The sequence below is a fragment of the Rhipicephalus microplus genome, chromosome 7 (assembly GCF_043290135.1).
Source record: "Rhipicephalus microplus isolate Deutch F79 chromosome 7, USDA_Rmic, whole genome shotgun sequence".
NCBI classification, from domain to species: domain Eukaryota; kingdom Metazoa; phylum Arthropoda; class Arachnida; order Ixodida; family Ixodidae; genus Rhipicephalus; species Rhipicephalus microplus.
This window is the reverse complement of record NC_134706.1, coordinates 8,087,514-8,107,517: the sequence shown is the minus strand read 5'-3', so window position 1 is coordinate 8,107,517 and position 20,004 is coordinate 8,087,514. Positions and strand designations below refer to the sequence as shown.

Sequence of the window (20,004 nt, the reverse complement as noted above, 5' to 3'; positions counted from 1 at the left end):
GAGAACGAAGGCAATGAACTGGGCTAGTTAGTACATTGTCAGAATAGATAAAGATAGGCAGAAAACACAAGACACAGGTAAAAACTGGGCTAGACTAAACTGGACTGGACTAGCTGACACAACTAAGGGTGTGTGAATACTCGAATACAGCCGAGCCCGCTTATAACGAACCTGAGGCTGACGCGGCATTCATTCGCTGTATCCCGAAGTTCGTAGTAAATAAAACACAACTTTTTAAAAAGTTGCAAGTGAAAACACAAAATTTTTTGCCCAAAGAAGTCTGTGATGCACGTGTTTTGAAGAGCAGGAGCGATAAGGGCGGTCCCAAGTTTATTTCAAACAGCAGCATTCTCTTCGCCGAGGTCCATGGCATAAGCTGCATGAGGCACTGGGTCCAAAGTTTCGTCGTTCTCGCAATCCGATTCCTTCAATTGCTTTTGCCACGTACTTCACTATGCCCTAATCTGTTCACGGTTACACAGTGTCGGCATCATCATCGGCCGTAATGAAACCATCAGAACAGATGTCGACGACGTGCTGCCACAAATCGCCGCCGCTGTGGTCCTGTTCAGAAGCTTCAGGCTCGGCATCAGGCTCGACGTTGACAAAGTCGGCCTCGCGAAAACAGTTTCGCGCGCAATAGTCGTCACCGCCGCCCACCAAATATTTTCCGTCTCCACAGCTGAATACCGGGACGCTCGAAGCGGCAAGTTGGCTGCTAGGTGGTCAAGGGCTCTGCAGCGCGGCTCCTAATCCAAGCGGTCCTACTTTCGACGTTGTGTTCAGCGGCAGGAAAAAGCGTGCAAGACCTCTCGTCAGTCATCCTGACCACACACGCGCACACCAAGAGCGAGAAAGACTTGTGCACGCGAAACATATGCCAGAACGCGTGGTACAGCTCTGAGTCAGTTCGTAGTCGGAAAACGAAACTTCTGAATTCGAGCCAGCGTGGCTGGCGTCGCGGAGCGGCGGAGACAGGCTAAGGAGTCGTTAGGAGAGCAGATTTGCGAGAAAAGGGCAAGGAGTTGCGATAGCGTGAGGAGAGGAGAGGATACAGCAGAAAGTCGACCTTGAAAACCAAAACATGCGGGAAGGAGGCAGGTCAGGTAGCTTGCTTGAAAGGTCCGCGAAACGCGCAACTCGCGTGTAGAGAAGCTTCAGAGAGTGCCTGCGCGCGCCACAGTGTTCAATGCATTGGCGGCCGTGATCAAAGAATCGTTTTGTTGCGCCAGCGTGTTTGCGTGGCCTCACTGACTTTGATATTTCGCGATGTGTGCTGCGCTAATTACCGTATTTTCGCGCGTATAACCCACACCAAAAACCCAAAAATTTCAGTGACAAAGTGGAGGTGCAGATAATACGCGGGGTTTTTCCTGTAGTGCTGCTTCACAGCAATGAGTGTTGTGCTGTGAAGCCCCTTAACAATGCAGCGAAGGCTATGGAGGCGGTTTCCGCAAATTCGTGTTGCTCCGCAAGTAGCACGGCAGCTTGTGGCCGATTTTGGTTTCGCTTGCTTGCATCGTTGAAGCATTTAGAAAAACATTTGGGGAGAGACAATTCGATTGTTCAGTGTAAAATCTCACTGTCACACCACAAGTATATTTTTTGGACGTTCGCGGCCACTCAGTGACCCTCCACATGTCCCTACGTCACGGACGCCATGTTTACTTTTGTAAAGGGCTTGCCGAAAAGGTGGTGCTGCCTAAGAAAGTTCCATAATAAATAAAGTAAGTTCCATAATAATTAGAGCAGTATTTATTTCAGCAAGGCAAATGAGATGTTATAGTGCCTATAGAGATATTATCAGTAAATTAATGTACTACTTTTTGACGCGGTAGCAGGCATGCATTTCGGTTCTGTTGTTTCCAGGGTACTGTTACAGTGTACTAGAAGGGCTGGTGCTGTCAAGTTGTCGTCGAGTGTGAGCGCTCTTTATCTCGCTGATACCGCTAGTTCTCCACATCTCGAGCCGTTTGCCAAGCCTAAGTCGATCTGTTCTGTCACCATGAGTAGCGTACAGCGGCAGGCCTTCACGGCACAGCAAAAGCTTAAGATCATCGCCGTCACCGAGGAATTTGGAAATCGCGAAGCGGGAAGACAGCACGATGTGGTTGAGTCCTGCGTGCGACTGTGGAGAAAGAAGAAAGAGCGCCTGCAAGCCGCGCACCGCGACCGTAGGTCATTTCGTGGCTCCAAGACCGGTGTCTACCCTGAGCTGGAGGCGGAGCTAGTAAAGTTCATCGAAGATGTGAGAAGCAGGGGTCACGCCGTATCGACCGAGATGGTCCAAGTAGAAGCGCGGTGACTTTCGAGGGAGCTAGGCCTACCTCACGAGTTCAGTGCGAGCCGCGGATGGCTGCACCGCTTTATGAAGCGGCAAGGGCTCTTAATCAGACGGCGGACTACAATATGTCAACGCTTGCTGGCTTCTTATGAGGAGAAGCTGCTCAAGTACCAGAGATATGTAATTGGCCTGCGAAAGCAGCACAATTACATTTTCTCTCAAATCGGCAATGCGGATGAAACTCCTGTTTATTTTGAAATGCCGTTGGACACAACGATTGAGAAGACGAGCAGCAGTTCGGTGAGCGTGCTGACCGGCGGGAACACGAAACTGCGCATCAGTCTTGCTTTGTGCCCTCGCCGACGGCACGCAACGGCGACCGTATGTCTTCTTGAAAAGGAAAACTCTACCAAAGGTTCATTTGCCTGCCGGTGTGGTGGTGCGCGCACACGAGAACGCGTGGATGAACAGTGACTTGTTCGTAGACTGGATCAAGATGGTATGGGAGAAGAGGCCCGGTGCGATGCTCGCAAAGAGGTCCATGCTCGTTCTTGACTCGTTCCGCGGCCACACAACTGAGGAAGTGAAGGACCACGTTTTACGCAACGGCACCGACTTAGTTGTTATACCCGGTGGAATGATGCCAATGTTTCAGCCTCTAGATGTGTCGCTTAACAAGCCCTTCAAAGCGCATGTCAAGCGCTATTACGCCGAGTGGACGGCCGAAGGCTGCTACGACTTGACGCCGACAGGACGAGTCCGAAGGCCTGATATTGCCCTATTCTGCAAGTGGATTGTCGAGGCATGGAAGGCTATTCCAGGTGAGATGGTGCGAAAAAGTTTCAAGAAATGTTGCATCACTAACAACATGGATGGAACAGAAGATGACCTTGTGCATAATAGTGAGGACTGCGGCTCAAGTGATAGCTCTAGCGAGAGCAGCGACAGTGAGTGAATTGTGACTGGCTTTGCAGACAGCGTATTCTGCTTGCTAAATAAAGCTTTTTCTGTCTACTTATGTGCTATGTTGCTTGAGCAGTAGCTTTTGTGCAGCCTTTCCTGTATATCAAATGTGCGGGCAATACGCGAGGATTTTTTTCTTTCTCGGTGAGCTGAAAGTGGGGGTGCGGATTATATGCAGGGGCGAATTATATGCAGAAAAATACGATAACAGCCGTTTTTACGCTTCCGCACGCGTGCGGAGGGCATGCCGAGTCGAATTATTGAATCGCGAATTATCAGGGTCGGTGGGGTAGCGGGGGGGGGGGGGGGGGGGGCAAAAGACGAAGGGGTGCGTAACAAAAAGCAATGGGGGAGAGCGGCAACTAGAAGAGTGCAAAAGCAGGGTCGGCGTTTAACAATAAGAATCTATGGTCACCTTGCCGGCGCCTGATGGGTGGTCGGAAGTGGTTTCCCGGGAAGTCGGCAGAGTGCAGACTCCGTTCGCTGTAGCCGATCGGCGGCGCTTAGAGACATTAGTTGTAAGTGCGATTTTGTGCCATTGAAACAATGTATATTTTAACAGTCACGCGGATATTGTTCGTTTCAAATGAAAGTTTAGTGGGGCCCGTTATGTGTGGGCTCGACTGTAATGAATACAAATCGAATTTGAATTTCCTGAATAATTCGATTCGCGAATCCAATCTTGTGTATTTGGTTACTCAAATACAGTGCAGACCACTTATAATGTATTCACTTATAATGAAGAACTGCTTACAAAGGGGTCTTTTTTTCAACTCCAGTTTACCCTCCCATAGAACACCATTTGTATGCATACACGTGATCTTGCAGTCCTCTAAAATGAAAGATCGGTTATAATGTGGTTGCTGGAAAATCTTTGTGACAAACTCGGTAGCTAGTGTGAGACCGCTGAGGATTTGGCGACGAGGTTATTAGAGAGGAGGAGGAAACCCAGAGTGAATGAACGAGGGACAGAGTGAGGAGAGGAGAAGGAAAGAGACCACTGCAGTGATGTGCAAGCTTGCCGAGTGAGAGAAGAGGGTGGTTTACTATGTGATAGAGAAGCCTTTGCACTGGTGCTGGCGTGGCTCCGGCCGCTTGCCGGTCGCGTGCGCTCTCCATGGCACGTGCTGTCACGTCCTCATCAAGTGAGTTTCCTGTCTGAAAAAGCGCCATCGTTGTCACTCTTACTACAGGTATTGCGTTCGCTACCTCTTCAGTGAATTTCCAAGTTTTGTTTTACGGCTTTATGACGCAATCTTTCGCCTTTCCTGCCAGTACACGAACTTGCGTAAGCTTTGCGGGATTTTGTTGTCGTCAATCTCACTACCGCGCACTGCTCTTGTTTTAGTGCAGTAGACACTTAGTAAACGGAACCTAAAGGGACTGGGAAAATGTGTTCCATTTCACAGGAGTTCTGTTTACCGAGAGATGAACATGAGTGCAGAACACAAGCATTTAAGCAGTAGTTTTGTTTAACAGATTATCTTACTGAGAGTCTACTGTACTTGAGTGAGATATTTTCGACGCTTAATCTTCATGTAGTCTTAGACAAACTGCCCGCAACAATTTATCGGGCAGCAGGCTAGGCCTAATCAGCATTGGTTGCTGAGTGGGAGTGGTCGTGGGCAGTCAAAGTTGCAATTTGGTGTGAAAGCAACGAAATTCTTTTTGGTAGCTGCACTTGAAAGAAGGGGATACATTTCGATAATGAAACAAGGCTATGGGTGACAGATATGTGTAACACTCGAACGGTGGTTCGCGATTCGATTGTATAGTTTTGAAATCGGGTGTGTGCCTGTGAAATCAAATGATTGGTATTGTTTAGCTTGTGAAACTTCAGTCAGGATTCCATGTACAGTAAAACATTATTACAATGAAGCGGGATATATCGAAGCAATTGTAGTTCCTCTTGAAATTCCCATAGATGCCCATGTATTTCAAACCTCATTTTAACGAAGTGAAAATTTCCTCACAATGGATATAACGAAGCATTCTTCATCTGCAATGAGCATTTACTGATCATAAAAAAGTGGCCGAAGATTTCAGCGATGTCACTGGGTGCCGCAGGCGACCAGGCCCAGACGTCGTGGTTCGCTCTCCATGACGCTGGTGTTGTGCCTGACTGTGACACTTTCCGCGTGTACGTCGGTGCCGATGCTGACACGGTGACAACCGAAGTTTTGTCAGATGCGGAAATGGTTCCCGCGGTGACGGGAGTGCATGGCGACAGTGACGAATGTGTCCACGCCGTGAGCCTAATGTTGGTGAACCCGACATACCGACGCCCGCACAAGCGCTGGATGTGACAGAGTTGCTGTGCTGCTTCTTTGGTGCTTACTATGACGGCGAGGACGGTCTCTAAACAACTGCTGCAGCTGAAAAAGCAGTCATCCGCATAGGGAAGAGTCAGCAAACGTCAATGATATTAAGGATCAATTTTACTTTCAAGTGATCTGCCAGCTGGTGTGCTGAATTTGGTGGTAATAAAGTACATTGTTCTTTGTTATTTTGCTATTTTTTGGCTTACGACGGCCGTTTTCCTCTTTGCGGCGGGCTACTCTGATATTCGTTGGCGTGTACATTTTCTCTTGCTGGCCAATTGTCGGTAAAAATGAATATTGGCTATAACGAACTAATGGTTATAATGAAGTAATTATAACACCCCCTTCAACTTTATTATAACGAGGTTTAACTGTAGTTTGTGTAGTGTGAATAATCAAGGCAGTCTGAAAGGTGGTCTGCGAATTTCCGCACTGGTGCTTTCTTTTATTAGCCCCCTCCCCTCTCTTTCATATTCATTTCGTTGCATGTGTCTTTGGATATTAAGTTTTAGCGTTCAAAAATTTAACTTGTTGTAAACACCCTGCATCACATGCTTCTATTCTCGGACACCTGAGGCTGCATGCTCAACACGTTTCAGGCAACTGCAGCTTTTGAAAAGGGTTGGTTTGTTTACACAGTCGGTGTCCGATCTCGGACACCTTAAATTCCGGATATGCCTGATTTCCCGGACTCATCTGTGGCACTGTCATATTCCCCATAGAGTCAATGTACTAAAAAGTCTGAAATTTTGGACGTTTATAGCTTTTGCCATTTCATTTTTCGAACTTCTTACCGCTAGCCACAGACTCAAAGTCACTATCGACGTCGACATTTTGGTTGTTGTCGTACCCTCTAACCCAGCATACTCGCATCGCAGGTGTGGCTAGCAGTGGCCAGCAGCACAGCACCGCAAATGCCCAAATCTAGTGCACGCCAATGCGTTGCCAGCCATAGCTTAGTCAAACCTGTGGCCACAGGCGCATGGTGCTGCGCTCCAATAGTGGGAGAAGCTATGCTATTGACTGGCGTGCTTGCAGACTCGGGGAAGGCAGTTATGCGACAGACCGCCTGGAATTGTTTTCGCCACGCGAGCTTCATACTGGACACCGAGGCGGCTGTCCCACCCAGAGGGAACAGCGTGTGCGGGGAACTTCCACCCGCAGACGTTGCCTTTGACAATCTGCACGCTGCCAACGTTTCGATTCCAGCCGGAATAACCTCCAAGGCCATCGCCGGTATTGACAAAGACCTCAGGCTGTGTGGGAAATTAACCGATGACGAAATCCTTCGTCAACTTACGAAGGACTCCGACACGGAGATCGAAGAGGGAGCGCCTACACAGCCAACGAGCTCGGAGTTGAGGCCAGAACTGATGACTGTCATCTGTGTACAGCAACAGCATGATGTTAGCTGAAATTGAGGCAGACATCATCGCGGGCAAGTGGAACGCCAAGGCAAATGAAAATTAGAGACTTTTACTGCGCCGAAGTGTTTACAAATGGTTAGTTGCGGCCACATTTTTTCTTTATTTTTTTTATGTAAACAGCTCTGTTCAGAGTCACCTGAATCATGCATTCGCTGAATTAAAATGAGAGTCCTTTACTGATGCCGTGATATCCTCCGTCAGAAAAAAAGACCTATATAAAAAAGATGCGTTGTCTGATGCATTTGTTTTCCGGGCTGCCCGATTTTTCAGACGTTTTTGCAGTCACTTGAGGATCTGGTAAATCGGACGTCAGCTCTGGTGCGGATATTTGCGACTCCTGCGATTAATGCTATAAGCGGTGTATGCTGTGTGTAATATACACTCAAACCTCGATATTACGAACCCAGATATAACAAAATATCGGTTATAATGAAGCAAATGATGAATATGCTTGCTATATATTGTCAGGAATATACCTTTGTAACGAATTTTCAAATATAAAAAACTTATTTTCATGTAAGATGCAACTTCGTTATAATGAGGTTTAAGTGTATTTGGTGAGCCTGGTTGGTGGGAAATATGCAAAACACATTTCAGTTCTTCTCTTCCATCGTGGTTTAGTGCACAGACTTTAAGTAACAACTGAACAATGAGCGCACCGTATGACTAGCTTACACCCACCAACATCTGTGCCTTACACTACTCGGGATTTATTGCCTCCCTTTGTCATGTGGCCTCGGTGGTCTTAACAATGGCCTCGGTAAGCACAGGGCCTCCCTACCCACGGATGACGATACTCATCTGCCAAGCCATTCATCGCAGACAGTGTGGGCGCACTCCTAGCGTTTACAACGCTGATACTTTCGGTTGTGGCACACCGAAGACTCGAAAAAAAATGTTTTGAGGCGTTCTACATTACCTGGGAAACAACGGCATAAGTGACACCTTGCTTCAGTCGTATGTGAATAAAGCACCTTTAATTAATTTTTTTTTGTATTTCAAGACACCTGGAATTGAATATGGAATTTAAAAAAACCTGTATTTTTGTATTGGTTTTGATTAAAAATACAGTGGGCAAAGTGTTATGCTCTGAAAAAAATACATGTGCAAAGAACATGATGCTTGCACTAGCAATCGGTACCTAAAAGCTCCTCTAAACGTTTGGTCGTCTAAGCACAGCCTCTTTGTCAACCTAGGGCTACGACTGCTGCCCCATGGTGTACGAGTACAGCAAGGACCAGATAACCTTTGTCGACAAGCTCGACAAGTCTCAGCGCAAGGAGGTGGATGGCGTCAGGTGAGAGTCGCATTCAAGCTGCCGAAATTTTTTTAGTGTTTCTGAATTTTCACCATTTTGGCGTTGTGTGTTGGAGGTATGAGAAACTGAAGCCCTGATGGGCATTGTGGTTTGTCCATGCACAATGGGCCAAGCCTTAGTTTTTGTCCTCGTGGTGGTGTGCAGTGTAAGAGAGCTTGGCCCAAGCAAAATTTCGTGGGCAGATGTGTGCCGGGAAAATATGTTCCGTTTAACAGGAGTTTCACAGGAGAATACAGGTACGAAACTAACCATATTAGAGGCAGTCGTTCTGTTTACAGTGGAACTTCAATTATACGTCTCCCAGTTTCACGACGACCTGCATTTTACGATGAATCGGTTTGGTCCCGGCAAAATCCCCATAGAAACAATGTATTAAAAACCTTGGTTTATACGACGCAGTTTTACGTCGACCCCACATTTTACAACGACTTTCACATTCTGTCGGAAAGAAAAAAAACACCTTTACTCGAATCACATGTCGACCAAATATTCAGGAGTGCAAAATATGAACTTGCGTACCCCAAGGAAGACTACAGGAAAAGTAGTCATCTTCATCGAATGGAAAATTTATTCTCCCGGAAGTTCATGCACTTCTACATACGCCTCAATTGCGTGCATATGTATCCGGGGTCGTTACCTTGTCAACCTCTATCCACATAGTGTAGGTTCAGCTGACCAAAAAGCTGATATTGTCACATTATACCACATTATAGGTCCGTGGAAATATTTCCTTGTCGACATATGGCTGATCTCCTGCCTCTGTCGCACTCACAGTCACTGGTACGCGCACGCATTAGGGCATGACGCAGCTGCTTTTGCCGTGCAAGTTTACTTTCACTTGACATCAATGCTCATAACAACAGCGGGACACCACTAGTTGCACTTCACGAGGCAACAAATTACAATGCACACAGCTCAGTCGTGCACGAACGCATTGTACTTGAACTCATTGTCCATCGCCATTACGCGATAGCGTTGACACTGCGTCTGACTCTTCTGATGCGAGGCTAACGGCAACACTGTTTTGGTTTCGTTTTCACACGCTGGTAATTTTCGGGCTCTATTTATTGGTTAAAAGGTGCGCGTTGGATTTGATTGTTTTTAAGGCTGAAAATAAAGATTTGCTCCTACCTCCTTCAACTAATTAATGCTGCCATTAACTACAACTGGGAACAATAATTTAATATACCCTCGTTGCGGAGGGTAGGTTAAATTAAGAACAAGAAGGTCGTGCCATGGGCTTATTCAGGTAGTCTGTACCCATTTTTCGGGCAAGGCTCAGTGTTGCGGTCTATAGCCTTACTTTTTCGATTATACGATGGTTTTGCGTGGTCCCCTAAAAGTTGTATAATTGGAGTTCCACTGTACTCGGCAGTTTTATGTCACATTTTCATTTACTGAGAGTCTCTTCTACACTCAAACCTCATTATAATAAAATTGCATCTTACAAGAAAATAAGTTCTTTACATCCAAAATTTTGTTAAACGGTTGTTTCTAACATTGTGTCTATTGCAAAACTTTTTTTAATTGACTACCTTATAGCCGATATTTTATTATATCCTCGTTCGATATATTGAGGTTTGATTGTATATTCTGTAAGTGACCAATCGTGGGAAGTCGTACCAGTCTTGGGCAGCAGCAGTCCTCAACAGAGATCCAAGTGTTTATGGTCAGGTGGTGCCACAGGAGACTACACAAACAGCTGCTGAAGTGACTGCCATGTTGCGAACCTTTGATTCATGTCGTGTGTCACTTCTAAGAGTATGTATTGTGCTGATGTGTCTCCTCCATCGTGCACAGTGATAATGAGGTAGCCTCCGGAAGCGGCCAGCACAGCTCGCCGGATGATGACCCCGAAGTTATCAGCCCAGCTGCGTATGTGAGCAAATCCTGTGTGTTTCGAAAGAGCCTGCTCATCCACGAGGCGCACCTGATAATGCTTGAGTAGAAAAGACTAACGTGATTGCTTGCATCTTCTCTGTGTGGTAGCCTTGCGAGCAGTGTAGCAGTGCACTAATGGCATCTTGGCAACAAGGCGGAGGCTACGGCAGCTACACACCTCTCAGGATAGTCCAAGGTCACTGTGTTCCTCCTTCGTAGAGGATACTGCTCTGCCTACGACATAAGTTACCTCATCTTGATTGATAGAGTACAAGGTAGTAGAGTACAAGGTAACATTGTGCCACCTACTTTTGCTGTTACCCCTGCTGTTGCTGTGTTGGTTTGCTGTGTGCACTGTGTTTAACAAACTTCACAGTGTGTTTGGCTTGGCATTTAAAGGAAGTCCTGAATCAGTTTTTCAAGTAATCATCAAATGAGCATAGAATTGGAGTTTATTACCTCACAGATCGATTGCTAAAACAACCTATTCAAATACGCCAAAAACGACCAGATTTACAAGGATTGACCCTACGCTCTCTCTTATCATTATCTAATCTCTCATTTCATTATGACGAGCGCGTTGGAAGCTGCACAGGGAGTGGATGACAAGGAGAGAAGAACCTATGTCGGCACATGCCATGACTATTAGCCCGCATCGTGAAATGCAATCACTCTCTCCCCTTAAGATTTAGGCGCACGACATTTCCGGTACTGTGTTGCACAATTTTGCTGCACTGCAGAGCTTGAAGCTGGCACGTGAGCACAGTGTGGCAAGTAGTGTGTCCGATCTAAATGGCCCTCTTGATTTAGGACAGCTCTAGGCCAATAGCTGTCAGCAGCTCAGAAGAGAGTGTGGGATGCGGAGTCGGTTAAGGACGGATCCCAACATAAAACGTAACGATGTTTATTAACCTGGTAGCAACAGCAGGGCAAGCATGCTGATGCTGCGCTTGAACGGTTTGAGAAACAATCATGAAACCAAGCTTGGTAGCTTGGGGTTATATAGCAAGAGTAAGGACAGACCTCTGTACGAAAACAACGTGCCTGAGAAAGTAGAGAAGATGAAATCACGCTTGCCTAGAGTGGTGAAGCGCGTGGCTGTGGATGCTGTTGTCTCAAGCTGCTAGCTCATATAGCTACAAGCTTCCCGTTCATGCTTGGATTATAGCTCAAGGGCCTATCATGCAGTATGACTATGTTAGGTATTATTACGGCGTTGGTTTTGGATAATTCTGCAGAAAACGGCAACTGAAGCGACTGGCCGGGTGCTCTAGTCAAGTATGATTCTGTGTGCAACTATGCATTTCACTTATAAACTCTCTTCTTCCGGCACACAACTGCAAGGTGTGGCTGAGATGTTCACAGCAGTGTTTGCTTTCTTTTGTATGTGTTTTTTCACCAAGGAGATGGAGCAGTTCAGGGATCTCTTATGTTTCTTAACACTATTCCTGATTGGTTTTTGTTATGTAGAGTTACAGCAACCGAAAATTTTTATGTGCAGGTGCTACATTTTTTTGTCACTTTTGGGAATGCCTTGGCCTTTGTGTGACACCACGGTACACCGCTGAAGTGATGAGTGTTCTGCCTGCTGGCTTAGCCAGCGAACATTGACAGTATTCGATCCACGACAAGGCCTTGGATCTTCATATCTCGGTTGGCTATGAGGATTGTATTGCAATTTCATGAACGGCGAGGCAGAGACACGCGGTGATATAGTATGTGGCAGTATGCGTTTATTGGGAGCTAACTTAACGATCGAAAATGAAGCAATGTCTAGGTGACAATTACAGGTGCAAGCACTAAATTGAATACAGTTTAACCCCTTTATAAGAGGCATGCTCTAGGGAGCGATTCTTGTCTTTTACATGAGATGTCTCTTACAAGCAGGGTACCTTGTATGCATTTTCTTATCCACCTGTATTTTACTGCATACTGATGTCTGTTATACCCATTTGTCTCCTATGTCAGTGTCTCTAATAAATTGGTTTGATTTTACCGCTGTTTTATGTGCATGTTATCAATCCAGAATAGGTCGTGCTTACATATATTAGTCTTATCAGCAGATTGGCAACAGCGTTCATGAAGTGTCCAATAACTGCAAGTGGGGTGGGTGCCTTGCATGAGCACATAAACACTGATAGTGTTAATTCTGATGTCAAGGCAAAAAAACAGTACATAAATTTGCATGACTATGTATACCATTCTTTAAGATTATTTGCCTGTGAATTTGCATGCTTGTACTGTATGTCACTGGGCAAAGAGAGATCTTTTTTTGTCTTTTTCACCCGGTTCTGTCATTTCTTGCACCCAGTATGTGCAGCCAAATATTTTAGCTAACGTCAGCTTGGAAACCCACCCCTGTGGTTCAGTGGTTAGGTAATGGTGCTTGACTGCTGACCCGCAGGTATTGAAGCTCGACTGTGGCAGCCGCTGTTGAATGGAGGCGAAAAGCTAGAGGCCTGCGTGCCTAGATTCAGGCGCACATTAAAGAACACCAGCTGGTTGAAATTTTCTGAACCCTCCACTATAGTGCCCCTCATAATCATACAGATCGTTGTTTCGGGACGCCCCGGCAACGATACGGTAGCCTTTCATTGAACTGAACTTCAAGGGACCGGGAAAATATTGGCATCTTCGGCTGAGGTGCACTCGCACTGTGACGGTGAAAGGAAAGTTACGTCAAGCACCACCAGAGTTTCATGCCCCACCTCGGGCCAGACGTGTGAATCACAAGACTGGAATCCACAACAGCAGCACCGTCTGCGAGACGTGCCAATCAGCAGATGACAATTTCTAGTGACCTATTTGTGCTGGGAATAAAAGAGCAAACGGGGGAAAACCATGCAATGAGATACACTCGCGAGACGCTGTGTGTCCAGGGGGTGCATGTCTGTTTTTCGGGCGTTTGTGCTGCATCAGTTCTGTACCAACTCAACGAGCGTTACGATAATTTTCGCATTGCCTTCAGTGTCCAGTGAAATCCTGGCACCGAAGTAGCCTTGTGCGAGTACGGTCGGACGATGTAAGCTCGTGCACGTTTCTTCTGTCCCATCCGGCCGTGTTCTCCAGCAGTGCCAGCTGTTAATTACGCCTGAAATGACAGAAAGTCACTGCGTCGTCTGCCAGTGCGCGCGGGCTGATGCAATTGCACCATGCTCCATTGCCGACTGCCACGATAGTGGGCACTCGTGTCGCGGCTGGCCCAGCCTAACATGCGGGACCGCATGCGTGGCTTCCAAACGAACGTACAGCACCGCACGAGTGCACAGAAAACACCACCAGTGTCACCAGCTGAAGATGCCATATGTTCCATTTTACAGGAGTTCCGTTTGGTGAGAGATTAACATGGTTGCAGGATACAAGAATGAAACCAATCTTCTGCATTCCATTTGTTCCATTTAAGCAGCAGTTCCGTTTGCTGATAGTCTAGTGTATATAAATTGGAGAAGGGGCAGTGAGATTTTCTAATAAGTGTTGCTGCTTTATGGCATAATGAGTTCATCGGAAATGTCACATTAGGCACTGAAAACTACATTGTTATGGTGGTGATACCCGCTGAAACCATGTACAGTGGCACTCAATATGAGTCGCAATGTGGTGGCCATGGTTGACGGAGCATCAAGCTTATACTGTAGCACCGGCATGCACGACATTGACTTTGAAAACATGTGGGGAATGTACCTGACATGTTCATTTTGTGGACTGTCAACTTCAGCTGCCGCCGATAGGCTAGAACTTAACGAACAGCAGGCCCCGGTTTCCTGTTTTTCTTCTACAGCCTCTTTTGGATGTGGCGAAGCTTTTTCAATTTTCGACGCGAATGAGAAGGATGGTGTTCGCTTCACCCCAAAAAATGCAGCCACAGAAATTCGTTTTTGGACACCGATCTCGGAGGCTATGCATGAAATCTGATCACGCTACCCCTCTATTCAAATTTAATATGACTGACCACCTAATGCACCTAAAAGGTCAGTACACATTCCCAACATTGCTCTCAAATATCTCGATGTGTTCATATGCAAACTCATATTTGTGCCGTGCTACTGTACACGTCATCCACCTCCTTTCCCTTTGCACTGGATATCTCCTGGGAGGTTTAATGCGTCAACGTGGATCGAGAGCACCATGGCGTCGAGACTAGTTGCTTTTTAGAGTAAAATGTGCTCCGCTGAAGTGGAAAGGTCCATAAGGTGAGCGCATCGAGAATAGCTCCACAGTAGAAAAAACAATGTTCACGTCATTAATTTTTATGTCGGCCGCGCCGTGCAGTGTTGACAATGCTCTGATCGCGAGCCGGATGTTACAACTGATGTTACGACCAGCTGTACTTGTCAGCCTGGGCTTTTGGTAGACACTTGCAGAACCAGTGTGCAATGTGGAATTCTTCAATGTGCAGTGCCATGCGCAAGTTCCTCAACATGGACAAGCATGCAATGGAGAGCCGGGGTGACACCCTTCTGGACACGGCGCACCAAAATGCCATCACCCTAGTGACCCTGGTGCAGGGAAAGCGGGACAGCGCATCGCGCGTCTGCTCCCAAGGCATGGATGGAAGACTCATCTTGTGGGACATCAAGGTAGAATAGAATACTGTTTTTTGTCATTACTCTCAAACTTCAATATTATGAAAAATTGGTTTCAATGAAGTGAATTAAAAATAGGCTTGCAATAGATAGTGTTAAGTAACAAATCTATGGATGTAACTAACTTAATTTCTTGCAAGATGTAACTTTGTTATTGTGAGGTTTGAGTGTATATACAAATATTTCATAGGCCTTACAGGGGCGCTGTGCCAGAGGTATGGTATCAGATACAAAGGTAAGAACAATGCAGGTTAGTATCAAAAAGTCGAGTGCAGCAAAATAGGTGTGAGTGCAAAGGTAGTGACATCTGACGTTCGGTTAATAACATTACGTCCGTCCCGGTGGAGCAGTTGTTGCTGTGCTCGGCTGCAGGCCCGTAGCTCGGGGGGGTTTAGCCCCGGCCGTGGCGGTATAATTTCGATGGAGGCGAAATTCTAGACACCTGTGTGTTGTGTGATGTCAGTGCGCGCTAAAGACCATCTGGCGACCGAAATTTCCGTAGCCCTCCTCGACAGCGCCCCTCATTATCATGTTTTTCGGGCATTTAACACCTGATATTATTATTGGCAGCAGTGCTTCAAAGCACGGTTTCATTCCCTCAAAAATGGCATACATGTTTCGGTGAGATAGCGTGCAAGATTCAATAACCTCCTTGTAATGACTTCAGGTGTACAGAGCTTAGTTTAGCAATCGTGATAGTGTTGAAGTAGCGCTATGCGATAAATCACAGTCACATTTAGAATAACAAGAGCTGTGCTAGTTGGTTCGTATTCATTCTAAATGTCTGTTTGCAAACACAAACACAAGAAGGGAGTCGGAATACTACAAAATCCTACTAAAGACTGAAAATGCACACAATGGCAGAAAAGAAAAAAAGGCACGAAAACTTGCGTGTGCAGGCCCACGCATTAATCAGTCCGGCACGCATAGGAATCAACGTGAAAGGTAACATTTTATTTAATCTTCATGCGAGTCGACGAATAACTTGCATGAAGAGGTAATTGATGATTAACTTGCATAAAGGTGAAATCAAAGGCTTAAACAATCTCATTCGCATAGCCCATGGTGTGTGCCAGATTGATAGGTTTGCCTATTGCATGAGCATGCGCAGCCAAGTTTTTGAGCCTTTTCTCTTTCCCAGCATTCAAAAAGCCTCGAATTCCTTCTTGTGTTGGCATTTGCACGCCTGGTCCTTTAGAATGAGGTCGCATTGCGACAATCCCAGCAGCGATGTGTAGCTGAGCCTTTGTTCCCTTCTGCTCGGATGTACAGATTCTTTATCTTATTTTTTTTTCTTTTGACCCAAAGCAGACGCTGCAGTCCTCAATGGCAGGCATGCGCATCGTCTGACCTCCGCTCGTCGCAGTAGTCGACCTAGGGTGTGGCTGGAGCGAGCCACTCTACCCGTCTAACGTTGGCAAAGGACAAAAAGCGTGCGCATGAACCTGCCGCCACAAGAGGGCAGACAACGACTCCCTTACGGTCCGCGACAGTGTCTTCCACGCGGACGGCGAGCCAAACCAGACGACAGCTTCCATGCCGACATGCTGCTGCCCAAGGCATCCAGGAAGGACTGTGTTGATTTTTTTTATATATATATAAGTCAATAACTTAATGCGAGCATTGTTTTTCGAATCAATTGTTTCTGCTGCTGGTGACTGTTTGAGTATCTTTTGTTCTTATTTGCCCTTTCTGTACTCCCCCCCCCCCCCCCCCCCGCTGTGTACAGTGCGTTTTAAACGCTGACTAATCCAACTATTTTCTCTGCCGTCTTCGTGGCTTTTAGGAGTTGATTAATACAAATTGTCGTGAAAAGCACTCAGTTTACAACCCTCAAATACCAGCATAGTAAAGCCTATTGCAAGAAAAGCGTGAAAAGTGCACCAGTGCATCTTTTTTTCTTGGTACTTGTAAGTCGAAATTTCATATGTTGAATAATGTAGTTGCCAGCGCCACATGGATTAAAGAATTGAATGTTGTTAAAGCAAAGAAAAAATAATACAAGATATTGTTTGCAGGCTCAGATTTGAGTACTGCTGGTGTTGCAAGAGTATTTTATAAAAACTGTGTTGCAACTTGGCTATTCTCTATACACGACATAGATGCTGAAGCTACATTGTTGGCCTAGGTGAATCCTGGCAAATGTTTTCACCGGCACCTAGTAGTTCCGAAAAGCTTTTACGTTTCTGTGATTACCGAAATGATATCATTGCTGAAGCTTTGTAGAACTGGGAGTGTTTGCCGCAGCCTCTGGGAAAAGCCCACTGGAGCCGACTCTGAATGCGACAAGATTGCCAAGAAACGCAGTGCTGCGTGACATGAGTGAACATCACTTTAACATGCACACTGTTTTTCGAGCCTTTGCTTGAACTTTATTATGGCAAGGCCAACTCACTCTTCCAAAATTGCAGAGTAATTTAGTGCACTTGGCAAAGTTACGGTAATGTAGCAATCTCTATTGGCCAGTAGTCATAGTGGTACTCTGCCTATGTTATCAATAGGAGAAACCATATCCAAACAGGGATTATGATAAAGAAAATGAAGAATAAGCAATCATTACTACGTATACACCAGCCCACCACAAGTTTTTCCCGGTGCAAGCAAAGCCCACTTGCTACAACTTGTTGACATTGTGACATACGCTTGAGCTGTCACTACTTTTGCTTTAAATCTGTGCACAGAAGCAGATAGCTCAAGTTACTCTGGATTTATGATGCGAGTGGTGTTCAGTCGGGTCAACCATTTGGATTCATTAAACTGATTCAAAAGGTTGCGATAAAGGTGAAATGGCTATTGTCGGGTTTCTTTCTTCCAGTCATTCCTTATTTATCGTAAAGAAGGTTGTGTGAGTGTTCTCCCGAGGCTAGCTTCTTGTCTGGTGTTGCTGCTCATGCCTGCAGGTATTGCCATCTATGGCTTTCTATGGCTGAAAAACGGGCTCACATTTTGGCGCAATGTAATTAGGAGATGTACCAGTCATCTAAAACATCATGGACTTAGTGGTTAGGCACCCCCCTAAATTTTGAAGCTGATGTTGTTTCTCTCTCGCTGTTGGTTTTGCATGTATTGTCGTAAAAACCACGTTGTAATCATTGAGCAGTCTCTCAGAAGGATATGTTATTTATATTTGTGCGCATTAGAATTGTAACGACTTAGATGTGTACAAATAGTTTACTGCTAGAAAAGAAAAGCTGTATATCAGAAAAATAGTCATCTAAAGCTATCAATGAAGACAAAATATTTGTTGATGCCTGGTGGACCTACATGCAAATCACCATCAAATTTCACGAAAGCAGTAAGCTGTCCCACTGTATATGTTTTAATAGCCTGAAGAAGTTTTGCATCACAATTCGGGACCAGCAGAACGGAAGCCTGTGAGATTGAGCCACATGTGGAGCAACTATGTACCAAAATTACCATTCAAGACTTTCCGCTATGGGTAGGCCACACATGCCTTGGAAACTATAAAAGAAAATGTGGATTTTCTCAGCTTTCAAGTTTTCATCTTGTTGAACTTGATATCTGAATGTAACAAGCTCACCTTTGCAATGTTCGGGGCACTGATACAAATTTCTCGAGCTGAGCTTACCCCACCACACAAACCTCCAGTATAGAGACTGCTTTGAGCAAGTGTAAAGCTCAGTAAATGCCAATTAGGTATTCTATTTTGTCATGTCACAAGTGAAATGTGAAGCCTTGTCACTGCAGCATGGGTACCTTTGTCGAAGTTTTATTTTTTGTAGTTAGCGTATTTCTCGAAGTGTGCTCAATATTTAGACTAGGGCTGTTTTTAGGGAATGTTAGCTGTCACACCGAGACATACGAGGGCAGAATTATTGCTGGCTGTTGATGGTGTGTTATTTGCAGCAACACCAGCATGTGTTTTACAAAGCCGCTGTAGTGTTTCAAGCAGCAGTGTGCACACACTGACTGATCTCTCTATGCGAGTGCATCAGCTGAGCTATATTTGATCGGTTTGTTGCATTTTCAGTGGTTGAGAGTTTGCTTTTTACAACACAAAGTGTACGTCAGGGTGGAAGCTGTTCTGTGACTGCGCATTGCGTAGCAGATGGTGTTTGCCTGGCTAACATTAAATCAAATTGTGGCATTTTTCTTGCCTATGATAGACACTTGAGATGACTACAGCTCTTCTGGCACTGGAGCATTGTCAGCAATACCCTCGTCTCTTTCATCGTTTTGTTGTGTACCGCAGTTTATGGCTGCATTCTTGAATTTCGCATATGGTCCATGGTTTATGCAGAGCTTTGGTTTCGGAGAGTTGGTTTGTGGTTGAATTTATGGACAATGAACATTAAAAAATGTGCATTCTGTAGAGACTCAGAGCCCCACTGCCCTCCTCCCCTCCTCATGCCACATCATTTAGTTTGTGCATATGAGAAAGGGCAGGCATTTGAGATTGCGAAGTAGAGGGGAAAATAAATTACCATAATTTGTGTTGGTGAACTTAAGGGTATTTGCAGGGGGGGGGGGGGGGGTCTGTTTTTTCATCGCTTTAGACATTCCGAATCGAGTGGTACATGTGTATGCGCTTGCAGTAAAAAAGCTATTGGCTAATATTTATGGCTAAAGTGCCATTGTAATGGTTTGTTTGAAAGAAAGGCAGTTCAGGAAGCACACTTTAGCAGTTGCAAGGTAATCACTTCAGCGAGATAGTGAAAATAAAACGTGCTAGCTTCTTCAGCCAATAAACTAGTAAATGCTGGTAAGCTGTTGAAGGCTGACTGCCAGGGCAACGTGTGCTGCAATTTTCGTTTGTCAATGCTTTGCATGTTTGTCTGAATGAAACATTGTTGATAGTGTCCCTGAGCCTTGGCCTGACTTACTGTGGGAAAAAGCAGTGTAACTGCTTAATTTATTCTTGCAGGTGTTCTGCATCTGCGATTCCTTTGTGCACTGTTTAAAAACTGCATTACGGATGTTTCAATGGTCGTGTCTCTATGCTGGGAGCCCTGGTCTCGAGGTTGTAAGATAATGACAAATAAATGACACATGCCTTTCTTCTCTGGGCTCTTCTGAGCATGGGTGGGACACTAGGGGAACATCAAATTCAGCTAGATTGAAAGTTTATGCTTGTGTATTAATAAAATAACCATTGCTGGCAAGAACAGAGTATTCTTGAGTGAAAAAAAAAGTTGGAAAATTGGAGTGGCACCCTCGCGAGCTGTGTGGTGTCCCTGTTTTGATATAGTTTTCACTTGACGTCACG

General features: G+C 45.5%; 1 protein-coding gene across 6 annotated transcripts in view; it reads left to right on the top strand.

Moving 5' to 3' along the window:
- Arpc1 (Actin-related protein 2/3 complex, subunit 1A) overlaps positions 1-19,799 on the top strand; it is a 40,327-nt gene extending 20,528 nt beyond the window's left edge. For 5 of the 6 annotated variants that reach the window (XM_075868606.1, XM_037431274.2, XM_037431275.2 and 2 more), the window contains exons 7-9: positions 8,192-8,292; positions 14,591-14,771; positions 16,086-19,799. In XM_075868606.1, coding sequence (XP_075724721.1) covers positions 8,192-8,292; positions 14,591-14,771; positions 16,086-16,127 — 324 coding nt within the window. In that variant the 3' untranslated portion in view covers positions 16,128-19,799. The remainder of the gene's footprint in view (positions 1-8,191; positions 8,293-14,590; positions 14,772-16,085) is intronic. The other variant, XM_037431276.2, reaches the window with a different exon arrangement.
- The last annotated feature ends 205 nt before the right edge of the window (positions 19,800-20,004 follow it).